Source organism: Ranitomeya imitator, chromosome 5 (genome assembly GCF_032444005.1).
Source record: "Ranitomeya imitator isolate aRanImi1 chromosome 5, aRanImi1.pri, whole genome shotgun sequence".
In the NCBI taxonomy this organism is placed as follows: domain Eukaryota; kingdom Metazoa; phylum Chordata; class Amphibia; order Anura; family Dendrobatidae; genus Ranitomeya; species Ranitomeya imitator.
The window spans coordinates 583,741,526-583,757,973 of NC_091286.1; the positions used below are offsets into that span (position 1 = coordinate 583,741,526).

The window sequence follows — 16,448 nt, forward strand, 5'->3', positions numbered from 1 at the left end:
TCGTATCTAGCTTTAAAAAGGTTTAATACCATAGTTTGGTTTTGCTGTGTTATAGCACCACCCAGTGGTGGTTAAATTTATTACCTGTGTTTTTCAGTAACTATTAGAGTGTTGCATTCTGGGATTCACCAAGATATCATGGGAAGGGGAAACTCCATTTTTTCTCTCTGTATTTCCCTGGATACACGTGTTAATCTGCTGTGTTGAACTACCTCACTTACTTGCCATTCCGGTTAAGATTATCCGGTAAGACCATTATCCCTGTTCTTGCTATGTAATGTTGTACAGAGTGTGATTAACTGTATAGCAGCTAGTACACAGGAAATGTGATTTTTGGTTACCTGCTGTATGTAGTTATTATAGAAGTTGCATCATCCTGTATGCTTTCCCTGTTAGTTGCAGTCATGTTATTATTTGCCCAATACTTATACAAATCATTTGTATTCTTATAGTTTTACCGCGCTCATGTTTACCAATAAACAAGTTAGACTACAGAGAACAGTCTGCTTATTTGGGAGACAGAAGTGGTTTATGCCGTATGTCGGATGACACACCGTATCAACGTGTATGAAGACAGAACAGTTTGATTGATCCTCTTTTCCCTGTATTAATTTCTTGGGACTTATTTACCACTCTATTTTGTTTTTTTTCTCCAACTGAACAATATAATTTGTATATCTCTCTTGTTCGATACTATTCCTCTATTTGGTTTGCTATTATACACTGAACTTATTGTCCGTTCCTTTTGTAACCCAGGTTTTTTTTATTGGTGCGTAACATATACTTTTTGCCTATATCCTGTGCACACAGTGGAGGAGTCTGGATGGTCCCTATTGGATCCTCCAGGTGTTAATTATATTAGCCTTAATTGTTTTTTAATTGTTTTTAATGTATGTTTTGTATTTTGCTTGTATAATTGTACTACAATAACTTTTGATAAACACTTCTAGATTATGGTGATCCTGGCCATTTTTGCACACACTTCTTTTTCTTGTTTTTTTGTGCTGTATTTAAGTGTGGGGCTATTGATCCTGAGCATTATCTTGTTGTGCCCTCAGTACTGTTCTGCGTCTGACAGTTTTGGAATACATATAATCTAATAAAAGAATATTTGTAAAAAGGATTTTTGTTTTAATTTAGGGTGATGAAGATGGGATAAAACAGCAAATCTACAACTTGAGATACAATTATGGTATTATTTTGGTAGTACATATTTCTTTTTCATTGCTTTTGGTAATCTGGTAATTTCTTTTTTTTGCGAGGCAGGAACAATAAGAAAGGAATTCTTAAATTGTTTCACTTTACTATGAGATTCATTGCATGGATTAATTAACAGTAACTTTATGGTTTGCATTGTTACAGTCATGGAGATTCCAATTATGGACAGGTTTTTAATTGTTTCTATTTATAGCACTTTAGGAATCTTTTTTTAATGTACTATCATTTAGGGATTTATTAGATTTTCAATTTTTTTCATACACTGTGTTTTACATTTTTACACTGTATTGCAGTGTATTCTAACTTTCTGTATAAAGCCAACATGTATCCCATCAGGTAGGGTTGAGGACCATTGTAAAGGTACCGTCACACTCAGCAACTTTCCAACGATCACGACCAGCGATACGACCTGGCCGTGATCGTTGGAAAGTCCTTGTGTGGTCGCTGGAGAGCTGTCAGACAGACAGCTCTCCAGCGACCAACGATGCTGAAGTCCCCGGGTAACCAGGGTAAACATCGGGTTACTAAGCGCAGGGCCATGCTTAGTAACCCGATGTTTACCCTGGTTACCATTGTAAATGTAAAAAAAAAAAAAACCTCACATTCCGGTGCCTGTCACGTCCCCGGCGTCCGCTTCCCTGCACTCCTCCTGCATCCTGTGTAAGCGCCGGCCGGCCGTAAAGCAGAGTGGTGACGTCACTGCTGTGCTCTGCTTTACGGCCGGCCGGCGCTGACACAGGATGCAGGAGGAATACAGGGAAGTGGATGCCGGGGACGTGACAGACACCGGAATGTGAGTATGTGTTTTTTTTTACATTTACAATGGTAACCAGGGTAAATATCGGGTTACTAAGCGCGGCCCTGCGCTTAGTAGCCCGATATTTACCCTGGGTACCAGTGAACACATCGCTGGATCGGCATCACACACGCCAATTCAGCGATGTCAGCGGGTGATCCAGCGACGAAATAAAGTTCTGGCCTTCTAGCTCCGACCAGCGATGTCACAGCAGGATCCTGATCGCTGCTGCGTGTCAAACACAACGATATCGCTATCCAGAACGCTGCAACGTCACGGATCGCTATCGTTATCATTCTAAAGTCGCTCAGTGTGAAGGTACCTTAAGGCATCTGGTCATCATGGCAACACATTGGCACCCTGCAATCACGTCTCAGGGGGAAGATAGTGTAAAACCATTTAGATGTCACAGGGATCACTGACAAGGGTTCAATCCTGGCTAATGGATTTTGCATTAAAGCCAACTCCTAATGGAGATGCTTGGGCTCAGTTCTTGAGCCTGTGCTTTAACAGTGTTACAAGTGTATTTTAGGCACTGTTCTTAACTCCCTGGCCCTAATGCCATAAATATACAGTGCATGGCACTTTAAAATATCAGGGATTTTTACACTGACACCTGTTGCCTGTAGACTCAGCAGACTTTGAGCCAACACTAGGTTTTTGGTTTTGGTTTCCCAGTTGTGTGGCTACAGGGAAGAAAAAGGGAGCAATCAACCGTGAAACCGTGACCCAATCACGCAATGGGTCCACATAGAGCATCTGCCATTCTTAACTGTATTGGCATGTGTGTAGCTTGTTGATACACAAACTCTGCAGTAGAGCAGGGAGTCATGCTCTTCCAGTTCTACCAGTCTCTGTTCTGTAGGTCGCAGGTCACTTTGACAGAGGTGGTGAAATGATGTCACAGCGTTGCTCCATCTGCACAGGGACATTGTGCTAGCAGAAAGAATGTCACCGGTAAATTAATATCTGTAACTGTAATCTCTTATATGATCTGCAGAACTGGAATCTGCCAGTATATGGGCAATGTATTGTAGTAATATTGATCCTGTTCTTGTGAAGTGATATTTTTTTTCAATATAGTCATCTGAGGCTTCCTTTGGCCCACTATAATTTGGGGGTGCCAATGCAAATTGCCTCTTCAGAAAGAAAGAGGCCTTGAACACTAGTGCCAACTATTGGAAGTTGCAATCCTAAAATTCAATATTGACATTAATGAGCCTTGCCATATGACTTAGAATAAAGCCAAACTAAACCACTGGAGTTGTAAACATGGTCAGCTAGATTCAGGTCCTCCCAAGTGTTCTGAACCTTTAGTTGTGCCTCTGGATTGTGCTCCATGTTCTAGATATAAGGCCCCAATTAAATAGCAGTTGGCTAAACAATCATCTGACAGCTATCTCTACCTTCCCCCCTTACACAGTGACACTCAGCTCGCGCAATCACTCCTATGCTCTCTATGAAAGAGCTGCTACCAGAAACATTTTATCTTTCTGTTGGAAAAAGGATAGACCCTTAAGACTTCAATGGTTGAATCCTTTTATCCATCGTCCATCATGTAGCCCTCTGTACATGATCCATGTAACAAATGCCATGTGTATGAGGCCTTAATTTGCAGAAACTTAGAAAGTAGGTGTTTTAGTGGATTATAGAATTTTGGTGACAAAAAGAGTCCTTACCAAATCCATATTGTTATCCTGATCATCTGCCTATAACAGGAAAAATAAAAATGTACATAAATTAAATCAGCTAAAATAAAAAATAAAGAAAAGTGCTCTAGGAGTAACACAGAAGAGAGTCTTACTTTACTTACCATTTCAGGACTTCAGTTTTACTTCAATTAAGATGGAAATCTTGAATCTTTTTTTCAATATTACACTTGAAGATAAAAGCAGAAAATATGTTTCTTGTTCCATCTGTTTTGTGCCTTAACAATTCGTAGCTAATGACAAAGTTGACGTTTAAAGGTGTCAATATGCCACTTTCATGTGAATTTTGTGAACTTAAAGATTAATTATTCTTTTAATTTTTTTTTTATAAATCAATAGTACACTTGATTAGAGATGAGCGGATATATTCAAGTGGAATTAAATCCTGCACGAATGGAAAAAAAATCCACATTTGCAAAATTGGAGGGCACTGGCTGCCACTTTACTGAGACTTAAAGGGCCATCAAAATCTATATATATATATATATATATATATATATATATATATATATATATATAAAGCTGAGTGTATGTATGTGTGCGTGTGTGTGCATATGTATCAAGCCATGCCCATGCAGCGCCCCAGAGTCCTGGTCGTTGCAGTAATGTCACTCTGCCACTAAGGGGAGTGATGTTATGTCTGATTGCACTAAAGGAGTTCACCTGACCAGGTATCACAGTCACACATTACACTTCACACTCCAGCCACCAGGGGGAGCAAAAGGCACTATGTATTAGGCCATTCCTCACACTGGTAAAACTGGAGGTTGGATAGGAAGTTAGATCAGAACGCAGCCTGGGAGAGCTCCAGGGAGGACCTGTCAGGGGTGGGTTCCTGGCAGGTACCTAGCAGAAAGGACAGAACGTACGGAGCCGCGCCTGCACTACCCTGCGGCGGCATCCTAAGAAAGGACACGAAGCGAAGGATAGTGTGGAGAAGTGAGAAACGAAATCGCAGCATAAGGAGATATCCAGTAGGAGTCGTGCCCCGAGAACGGCAACATCCTACTGAGGCGCGTAGCCGGTGGCCGGAACGCCGAGGAAGTAACAGACTTCAAGCATTACTTCAAACAGCGGCAGGTCAGTTGATTTTAGGTCGGCTGTCTACCTTACATCACCTAAGCAGACATAGGGGGTAAAGTTGGAGAGGGGCGTCTCTAGGGTCCCAGAATAGCTCCGAGCCTTCCCGTCAAACGGGTGCGTCTTATCCAGATATAAACTTGGGGGACGGAGAGAAACTGAAAGAACAGATACGAAAGTTGTGAGGACTATCCCGAATGCTCAGCAGGGAAGAACTACAACACACAGGCGCTGGTTGGTAGGCACTGATTTCGACCTGCAAAGGGAACTCTGGATGTGCCTTCGGACCGGCCGGACTCAGCCAGCCCTGTTAGCAGTGCTCTGGATTGTGGATCCCGAAGTCTTCAGTAAAAAGGTAAAGAGACTGCAACCCTGTGTCCTCGTTATTAACTGCGCCTCACACCATCGCCACCTACACTACTGGGAAGCCCTGGGGATATACTCCACCTGTGGGAAGGTACACCATCTAGCTGCCATTCCATCACCCCAGCGGACCCCTAAGCAGCGTCGGTCACCGTGACTGAATACCACAGGTGGCATCACAAACCCTTGACAGACTACATCACCCTTTTATTGGACGCCCCTTAGCAAGGTCACGGACCAGGTCCAGCCACCGTGACAACCCCAGCACCAAGACAGAGAGGACCGGTACCGAGTACCCCGCGGCCCTGCATTTGGTGGCGCTCCACCCACACCACATAGCCCCGCCCACTGGCGTCTGGAAAGCGGGGTTGCAGAGGGAAAGTGCAGGACACGAGTGGATAGAGCGGGACAGCGCATGGAAAGTGGGCCTGTGGAGGGAGAGAGCCGGGCTGTGAAGGGAGAGCATGACATGGATGGAGAGCGGGGCTGCGGAGGAATAGAGCGGGATGGTGCATGGAGAGTGGGGCTGTGGAGGGAGAGCGCGGGGCTGTGGAAGGAGAGAGCGGGGCTGTGGAGGGAGAGTGTGATGGTGGGTGGAGAGAGGGGCTGTTAAGGGAGAGAGCGGGACGTGGCTGGAGAGCTGGGCTGCTGAGGGAAAGAGTGGGATGGCCAGTGGAGACAGGGGCTGCAGAGGGAGAGAGAGCGGAACAGCGAGTGGAGAGTGGGGATGTGGAGGGAGAGCCCAGGATGACCAGTGGAGACAGGGGCTGCTGAGGGACAGAGTGGGGCTGAGGAAGGAAAATGCGGGACAGCAATTGGAGAGTGGGTCTGTGGAAGGAAAGAGCATGATGGTGGATGGAGAGCTGTGCTGCAGACAGAGACAGCGTGGCTGCAGAGCGAAAGCTGGGCTGCTTAGGGAGAGAGTAGTATAGTATGATTTCACCGCGCACTCATATAGATTTCATGCTAATTACTTTAAATTTTATTATATATACACAATATATGGGAGCAGAAACAAGAATATATAGTAGAAGCGATATCAACACTTGACATTTCGGCTCTGCCAGAGCCTTATTCACTTAATCACTTAATCCAAAGCCAGATAATAGATAAGGAGCATAATAAGGGGTAGGTCTCCCCGTAGTGCCAGAAGGCGGCTATTACTGTCCCACTGTTCTTGTGGCCATTGTAGGTAACCTTCTAGTGGTGTGGAGGTCTGTGGTCCAGAAGTAGGTGATGGACCAATAATAAGCTGCCTGGTAATGTCTGGACTCTGGATACAAAGCTGCGCTCCCATGCCTGGCTGCAATGGTGGCGTGTCACACCACCACTGCAGCCAGGCGCGGGAGCGCTGCTTTGTATCCAGACAAAGGCAACAAGCAGAAGAGACTTGTTTGGGCTAAAGAACACAAGGAATGGACATTAGACTGGTGGAAATCTGTGCTTTGGTCTGATGAGTCCAAATTTGAGATCTTTGGTTCCAACCACCATGTTTTTGTGCGATGCAGAAAAGGTGAACGGATGGACTCTACGTGCCTGGTTCCCACTGTGAAGCATGGAGGAGGAGGTGTGATGGTGTGGGGGTGCTTTGCTGGTGACACTGTTGGTGATTTATTCAAAATTGAAGGCATACTGAACCAGCATGGCTATCACAGCATCTTGCAGCGGCATGCTATTCCATCCGGTTTGCATTTAGTTGGGCCATCATTTATTTTTCAACAGGACAATGACCCCAAACACACCTCCAGGCTGTGTATTTGATCAAGAAGGAGAGTGATGGGGTGCTATGTCAGATGACCTGGCTTCCACAGTCACCAGACCTGAACCCAATCGAGATGGTTTGGGGTGAGCGGTACCGCAGAGTGAAGGCAAAAGGGCCAACAAGTGCTAAGCATCTCTGGGAACTCCTTCAAGATTGTTGGAAGACCATTCCCGGTGACTACCTCTTGAAGCTCGTCAAGAGAATGCCAAGAGTGTGCAAAGCAGTCATCAAAGCAAAAGGTGGCTACTTTGAAGAACCTAGAATATAAGACATAATTTCAGTTGTTTCACACTTTTTTGTTAAGCATATAATTCCACATGTGTTAATGCATAGTTTTGATGCCTTCAGTGTGAATGTACAATTTTCATAGTCATGAAAATACAGAAAAATCTTTAAATGAGAAGGTGTGTCCAAACTTTTGGTCTGTACTGTATATATATATATATATTTATATATATATATATATATATATATATATATATATATATATATATATATACATATATACTAGATTGTGGCCCGATTCTAACGCATCGGGTATTCTAGAATATGCATGTCCCCGTAGTATATGGACAATGATGATTCCAGAATTAGCGGCAGACTGTGCCCGTCGCTGATTGGTCGAGGCAACCTTTATGACATCATTGTCGCCATGGCAACCATTATGACATCTACGTTGATACTGTGCCCATCGCTGAATCAGAGACGTGGGATGTCTACTTCCTTTATGACATCATCGTCGCTGTGCCCGTCGCTGATTGGTCGAGGCCTGGCGGCCTCGACCAATCAGAGACGCGGGATGTCTACGTCCTTTATGACATCATCCTCACTGTGCCCATCGCTGATTGGTCGAGGCCGCCAGGCCTCGACCAATCAGAGACGCGGAATTTCCAGGACAGACAGACAGACAGACAGACAGACAGACGGAAAAACCTTTAGGCAATTATATATATAGATATTATATATACACTGCTCAAAAAATAACGGGAACACTTAAATAATACATCCTAGATCTGAATGAATGAATGAAATATTCTCATTGAATACTTTATTCTGTACAAAGTTGAATGTGCTGAAAACTAAATCACACAAAAAACATCAATGGAAATCAAATTTGTTAGCCAATGGAGGCCTGGATTTGGAACGATACTCAAAATCAAAGTGGAAAATCAAATTACAGGCTGATTCAACTTAAGTGGAAATGCCTCAAAACAAGGAAATGATGCTCAGTAGTGTGTGTGTGTGGCCTCCACGTGCCTGTATGATCTCCCTACAATGCCTGGGCATGCTCCTGATGAGGCGGCAGATGGTCTCCTGAGGGATCTCCTCCCAGACCTGGACTAAAGCATCCGCCAGCTCCTATACAGTCTGTGGTGCAATGTGACGTTGGTGTATGGAGCGTGACATGATGTCTCAGATGTGTTCAATCGGAGGTCTGAGGAATGGGCGTGCCAGTCCATAGCTTCAAAGTCTTCATCTTGCAGGAACTGATGACACACTCCAGCCACATGAGATCTGGCATTGTCTTGCTTTAGGAGGAACCCAGGGTCAACCGCACCAGCATATGGTCTCATAAGGGGTCTGAGGATCTCATCTCGGTGCCTAATGGCAGTCAGGCTACCTCTGGTGAGCACATGGAGGGCTGTGCGGCCCTCCAAAGAAATGCCACCCCACACCATTACTGATCCACAGCCAATCTGGTCATGCTGAAGGATGTTGCAGGCAGCAGATCACTCTCCACATCATCTCCAGACCCTGTCACATGTGCTCAGTGTGAACCTGCTTTCATCTGTGAAGAGCACAGGGCGCCAGTGGCGAATTTGCTATTCTTGGTGTTCTGTGGCAAATGCCAAGCATCCAGTATGATATTGGGCTGTGAGCACAATCCCCATCTATGGACATCGGGCACTCAGACCATCCTCATGGAGTCAGTCTTTAACCATTTGTGCAGACACATGCACATTTGTGGCCTGCTGAAGGTCATTTTGCAGGGCTCTGGCAGTGCTCCTCTTTGCACAAAGGTGAAGGTAGCGGTCCTGCTGCTGAGTTGTTGCCCACCTATGACCCCCTCCACGTCTCCTGGTGTACTGGCCTGTCTCCTGGTAGCGCCTCCAGCCTCTGGACACTAGGCTGACAGACACAGCAAACCTTCTTGCCACAGCTCGCATTGAAGTGCCATCCTGGATTATCTGTACTTGTGTGGGTTGTAGTGTCCGACTCATGCTACCACGAGTGTGAAAGCACAACCAACTTTCAAAAGTGATCAAAACATCAGCCAGAAAGCATTGGTACTGAGATGTGGTCTGTGGTCCCCACCTGCAAAACCATTCCTTTATTGAGTGTGTCTTGATAATTGCCAATAATTTCCATCTGTTGTATATTCCATTTGCACAACAGCATGTGAAATTGATTGTCAATCAGTGTTGGTTCCTAAGTGGACAGTTTGATTTCACAGACGTTTGATTTACCTGGAGTTATATTCTGTTGTTTAAATGTTCCCTTTATTTTTTTGAGCAGTGTATATATAGTACTGATAAATTTCTATTTTTATGTAAAAAAAAAAAAAGTACACGTTTGGTATTACCTAGTGATGAGAGAGTGTACTCCTTGCTCGGGTTTTCCCTGAGCATGCTCGGGTGATCTCCGAGTATTTATGATAGCTCGGAGATTTAGTTTTCTTTGCCTCAGCTGGATGATTTACATCTGTTAGCCAGCCTGAGTACATGTAGGGGTTGCCTGGTTGCTAGGAAATCCCCACATGTAATCAAGGTGTCTAGTACTGTAGCTGCAAATCATCTAGCAGAGGGAAGGAAAACTAAATCCCCGAGCAGTCATAAATACTCGGAGACCACCTGAGCGTGCTCAGGGAAAACCCGTGCAAGGAGTATACTCTCTCATCACTAGTATTACCACTTCCGTGATGATACACCCCATAAAACTGTCCCATTGGTTAACCCTTTCAGTGAACATGTAAAAAAAGAGGGAAAAACATGATTTTTCATTATATCTCTGAACAAAAAGTGTAATAAAACGAGATAAAAAACACAAATGTAAATAAATGGTATCTCTGAAAACTCCATCAGTAGAAAAATAAAGTAAGGGCTCTCAGAATGAAGCGATGCAGAAATTCTTATTTCTTCTATAAAATAGTTTTTACTGTCTAAAAGTGCCAAAACATAAAAAATACAATATAAATGTGGTATAGCGGCAATTGTACTGAACTGAAGAATAAAGCTGCCTTATCAATTTTACCACACATGGAACGGCATAAAAACAAAACAATTCCTGAAATGCTGGGGTTTGTTCATTCATTGTTCTCATAATGAGGCAGATGGAGGCACTGTGCATGCCGTCTGGCTGCCTATGATCTGGTGCTTTCCGACTTTTAGGCGTGCCTAAAAGTGTGGTCCACCACAGTTTTGTGCATTTCTGAAAAGGAAACCACTAAACAGAGGCCAGAGGGAATTCAGAGTGAATCTGCTGCCTCATTATAGTGATTTGATTCCTCTGTGTTTTCATCAGCTTAGGCCGGGGTCACACTTGCGAGTTCAATACGAGAAACTCGCGAGTCTCTCACATCAAGTCCCGGCACTGCCACCGGCACTTGGGACTGGAGTGTACGGCTTCATAGAAATACATGCAGCTGGATGCTCTGGTCCCGAGTGCCTGCGGTGAGAGTCTCGTGTGAGTTTCTCTCATAGAACTCGCAAGTGTGACCCCAGACTTAGAGACATAGTAAGAGTATGTTTACATCACGTTCAGGCATATTCTTAATGTGTATACCAAAAAATATAAATCAAAAGGATGCTTCTGAAGGAACTGTGTTCACAAATCAGTGTATATATTTCTGCCAATGCAAATTATATTAACATTTTATGATTGGAGAAAAGAAAAATTTAATTAAAGGGAAACTGTGAAACAAGACCTCATCAGGGAGCAGCAATAGAAGTAGGGTAAGTGACACCAGCACCACCTACAGCTTCTATCATAACCCTGAAATTATTTGTCATCAAGGGGCAGTGATAGAAGCTGATGGCAGTGCTGGTTTCACTTTTCCTGCTTCTACTGCCTCCCCTGATAATCTCTTTTCACAGTAAGAAGCAGAATGCCGAAGCTGCCCTCACAACTCCCACAGTTTTCATTAGTGCCATCAATTTAGGACATCTTTTGAGGGCAGCGTTGAAAGAAAATGTGGTAAGTGACCGCAGCACCACCCCCTGATGACATCGTGTTCTAGGAGGGGACACAGAAGCCATGGGGAAGACAATACAGTCTCAGCCTCCTGCGATGTCCTATATGGAACTAACCTTAATTGAAACCTCACAGGAGGTGAAATAAAAAATCGCATTTAGTGATTAGCAGGATAGCGAGAAGTATAAGGTATATTATAATAAAGCAAATGACAGAATTGCTTAGGGGTTAAAGAAAGATATTTATAATGGACATTTTAGGTATCAGACCACCCCCTCAAGTTGTGGTGATGTCTATGGACGGTGGTGCAGGGTGTTGGATAGTAATGCTGAATCTTTGACTTGGGTAAAGGTAAGCCTATATACTGCTTTGCTAAGAACACGCCTGAATTATTATTTTATGAGCTTGCGCACTGCAAAGCAAGGTGCACAGGGCGAGCTTAGAAAGATAAGATTTTCTATGGGTCCATATTATAGAACTGAGGGCACTTTGTGTATTGTTATAATGTGTGTGCGTCCATGACAAGAATACCTGAATATTATGGCAGGAGATGAAACTTTTGTTTCTTACATATTAATCTATTAGAATAATGGAGGCCATTGTGTATCCATTACAGGAAAACTCATATTACAGATCTGTACAGTCATACAAACTCAATGCAGATTTTTTTCTGTAGTCAGATTCTAAGACAGAGCTGTAGTAGTTCAAGGCATCAGTGCCAGTAATATCATCAATGTATAACCTGTAGGTGTGTTTTATAGGGTGGGTGCAAATAATGTCAACTTGTTTTATAAGGCAAATTTTAGGTAATTGGGTCCTTCAGTAATTGATGGTGACAAAGTCATGGACGCTGATCGGGGCAGGTGCACACAGCTGTCATTTCTCTCATTTGAGAGAATAGGGCCAATTATGCAAATTACACTCTGATCAAACTCTGATCAGAGCCTCAGCATAGTGTAATCCGATTCTCTCGGATGAGGAGAAGATGGAGAAAATAATGTCTCCATCTTCATTTTGTGAGTCTGCGGAAATTGGACTGCGCTCAGATGTCATCTAAGTGCATCCAGTCTGATGGTTTCCATGGACTTATTGACCTGCATGGCCGGGTGCAATTCAATTATCTGGTTAAACTTGAGAACACAGTGATTTTATCCTCCCATAGAATAATATTGGTCCCAGTGCGATCTGATATTTTGTCAGATTGCACCTGCCCTTAAGGGTTCGCTCACATTCGCGTATAAAAATTGTTCTGATGTAGCTATAGACAAGTTGGACAAGTGGAATCCGTATAGTTGAACTTATGTTATGCGAGTGCAATGCAAGTCTGCAATTTTTTTTCTCACCTAGCATCCATATGATATCGGTATGTTTTTCAGTTTTAACATTATCTTTTACATGCGGTAATACTCAATGTAATTTAAAGCTAGTGTACAAAACTAATAAAGCAATCTTACATGAAAATAAAGATAGATGATAGAAAGATATTAGATATATTGTAGATAGAGACATACTGTACATAGATAAAATAGATATATAGAATAGATAGATAGGTATGGGACAGATAAGATATATAGAATAGATAAAATAGCTAAATGTCTTGTAGCTACTTAATGTCACAAGACGCCTACATATAATAAACTTGCACTGTTTGGTGCCTTTCATGTGACACTAAAGGATGTTTAGCCTTATTTAATCTAATAGGCAAATAATTAAAAAAAATAACATGGGGCCCCCCTATTTTTGATAACCAGCAAAGGTAAAGCTGATAGCTGAGAGCTGATATTATCAGGTTGGCAAAATCCATAGATATTGCGTCTTGTCTTTATTTCTCTCTTTTTATATCTTTCAGGTCTCCATTTCCATTGCCACTCCACCAGGGCAATTGGGAAGAGCCGGGCACAGTGGCGGAATTGGCTCATCTCATGAGATATGCCACTCCTGCGGTGGCTGCTGGCTTGTATTTTTAGGTTGGGAAGAGCTCAATCACCATGGGCCTTCCCAGCCTGATAATATCAGCGCACATCTGTCTATTTTAGCTTGGCTGATTATCAAAATATTTTATTTAAACTATTTATTTATTAGGTTTAACAAGCCTAAAAAGGTGTAGCAAAACTCCACATGAAAGGCACTAAAGGGTGCTGGTTTATTACATGTAGAGGGCTTGTGACATTATATATCTACTGGACATATAGGTATTCTATCTATTCTATATATATCTATTCTATCTATTCTATTCTGACAGTTTGGGCTGTGAATTTACTGCACTTGGATGATGACATTTCATGGTTCCTTTGAGATGTGCAGGTAAAAATCAGACGGCACACTCATTGACGAGTTCCGTCCGATATACGCCGCCAATCACAGCATGCTGCGATATTTTCCTTAGTCCGATTAGAGCTGAAGAAAAGCTTGCAGATGGGCACTGACCCATTGAATAACATTGGTTAGAGTCCAATGCGATATTTTCTCGTATTGCACTCCTCCGTATTATATGCTAGTGTGAGCGAGCCCTAAAAGCACAAATCTCAGCCAATGAAAGTACAGATTATAGTTTGAAATGAGATTTACAATATATTATTCTTATAATGAATAGCCTATAGGAATATATATTGATAAACAATTCAAAGTACCTAGTCTTGATTTCGATGTGTGCTAACTTGCAGTAAATCTGCAGAAATTACATCAAATTGTGAATTAAAATAAAAGTATCTTAAAGAGCATAAAGATATGTGCCGGTACTTACCGCGGTCTAAGTGTGAGCCGAAATACAGTGCAAGAAAAAGGAAACGATATCAAGAAATGAGACTCCACCTGCTGTGTATGTAAGGCCTCATATAAATGACCTTATAAATCCAGTGATCTCTCCCATATGCTGGCTGGAGTCAGCAATCCAACCATACTGATCCCTCCAGGTCACTTTCTCCTGCAGAATCCTACAGCGGATGGACCTGTCACATAGCTGCAGCCATAGGTGCGCCACTACAATTTTATATGCGTCCTGTTTTGAGGGAAAAGTGAAAGTAAAAGGGTTCCTCACTCCTCAGATATCATGTACAGCAGAGAGTTACTAAGAAAGATTTTTTTTTTTCGAATAGGCCATGTCTTTGTTTACAGTGAAAATGCGCGATCATAAAATGACGGGAGTGCCGATGAGTCTGGAATCTGGACTTTGCCTTAACCCTTATAAAAACTTAGTAAGGACTTTGTAATGGTGCCTGAAAAAAGGAGTCGGAAGGAAGGAATTAGTATATATATATATATATATATATATATATATATATATAGGCTCAGGCAAGCGAGCCTGATGAGTTTTTCAAAAAGAAGACGCTTCAGGCATTTTTTTTTTACTGAAGCACTTTTTTCGTGTTTTTTTGGGTTGTTTCCAGAGCACTTTTCACGTGACCGCGACGTCGTCGAAGGTCCTTCACTCACTGCATTCTAAGGAACAGAGGGAGACGCTAGCAGCGCTGTGAGCCAGGGCCCGTCCGAGGGTGAGTATATCCATGTTTTTTATTTTTATTCTTTATTTTTTACATGAATATGGATCCCAGGGCCTGAAGGAGAGTTTCCTCTCCTCCAGACCCTGGGAACCACACGCCGTATAAGATGACTGGGTGTATAAGATGACCCCCGTCTCATACGGCGGGCATATCCCAAATTCCATATTTTAAATGGAAAAGTTGGGGGTCGTCTTATACGCCCAGTCATCTTATACGCCAGAAAATATGGTATACATTTTCATTTTTTACATTTTAAAAATTACAAAAAGGAAAATGGGCCGATGCAAAACTTTCGGTTACCTTGGAGATTTATGTGCTCAGATGTCTTTGAGCAAGGTTTCAGACCTTAATTAACCTGTTAGGGTTATGGCTTGTAAACAATCATAAGTAGGAAAGGCCAGCAGATGAAAATTTCCCAGCTTTGTAAATGCCCAGCCTCCTCTGATCTTGTGCCAAAAAAACAGAAGCCATAGGTTCTTCTAAAGGCCCCTTCACATTAAGCGACGCTGCAGCGATACCGACAACGATCCGGATCGCTGCAGCGTCGCTATTTGGTCGCTGGAGAGCTGTCACACAGACCGCTCTCCAGCGACCAACGATGCCGGTAACCAGGGTAAACATCGGGTAACTAAGCGCAGGGCCGCGCTTAGTAACCCGATGTTTACCCTGGTTACCATCCTAAAAGTAAAAAAAAACAAACAGTACAAACTTACCTACAGCCGTCTGTCCTCCAGCGCTGTGCTCTGCACTCCTCCTGTACTGTCTGTGTGAGCACAGCGGCCGGAAAGCAGAGCTCTGCTTTCCGGCTGACCGACGCTCACAGCCAGTACAGGAGGAGTGCAGAGCACAGCGCTGGAGGACAGACGGCTGTAGGTAAGTATGTACTGTTTGTTTTTTTTTACTTTTAGGATGGTAACCAGGGTAAACATCGGGTTACTAAGCGCGCCCTGCATATTGGAATATATTCACATTGTAGCATGATGAAGGAAGGAAGCTCCATCAGTACAATTATCATCCCTTCATCCCTTCATGACCTTGGGATTTTCCATTTTTCCGTGTTCATTTTTCGCTCCCCTCCTTCCCAGAGCCATAACTTTTTTATTTTTCCGTCAATATGGCCATGTGAGGGCTTATTTTTTGCGGGACGAGTTGTACTTTTGAACAACATAATTGGTTTTACCATGTCGTGTACTAGAAAACGGGAAAAAAATTCCAAGTGCAGTGAAATTGCAAAAAAAGTACAATCCCACACTGGTTTTTTGTTTGGCTTTTTTGCTAGGTTCACTAAATGCTAAAACTGACCTGCCATTATGATTCTCCAGGCCAGTACGAGTTCATAGACACCAAACATGACTAGGTTATTTTTTATCTAAGTGGTGAAAATTTTTTCCAAACTTTGCTTAAAAAAAAAAAAATTGCGCCATATTCCGATACTCGTAGCGTCTCCATTTTTCATGATCTGGGGTCGGTTTAGGGCTTATTTTTTTGTGTTCCGAGCTGGCATTTTTCATGATACCATTTTGGTGCAGATACGTTCTTTTGATCGCCCGTTATTGCATTTTAATGCAATGTCGCAGACCCAAAAAACGTAATTCTGGCGTTTTTAATTTTTTTCTCGCTACGCCATTTAGCGATCAGGTTAATGCTTTTTTTTATTGATAGATCGGGCGATTCTGAACGCGGCGATACCAAATATGTGTAAGTTTGATTTTCTTTTTATTGATTTATTTTGACTGGGGCGAAAGGGGGGTGATTTAAACGTTTATATTTTTTTTATTTTTTTCACATTTTTTTAACTTTTATTTTTAACTTTTGCCATGCTTCAATAG

At 42.7% G+C, this 16,448-nt stretch overlaps 1 protein-coding gene across 1 annotated transcript in view; it reads right to left on the reverse strand.

Annotated features, from left to right (window-relative positions):
• LOC138638534 (apolipoprotein L3-like) overlaps positions 1 to 14,201 on the reverse strand; it is a 33,087-nt gene extending 18,886 nt beyond the window's left edge. Inside the window, exons 1-3 of the mRNA XM_069727913.1 lie at positions 13,863 to 14,201; positions 3,828 to 3,892; positions 3,694 to 3,723 (exon numbers count right to left, since the gene is read on the reverse strand). Of these exons, the coding sequence (XP_069584014.1) occupies positions 3,694 to 3,723; positions 3,828 to 3,830 (33 nt within the window). The 5' untranslated portion in view covers positions 3,831 to 3,892; positions 13,863 to 14,201. The remainder of the gene's footprint in view (positions 1 to 3,693; positions 3,724 to 3,827; positions 3,893 to 13,862) is intronic.
• Between the last annotated feature and the right edge of the window lie 2,247 nt (positions 14,202 to 16,448).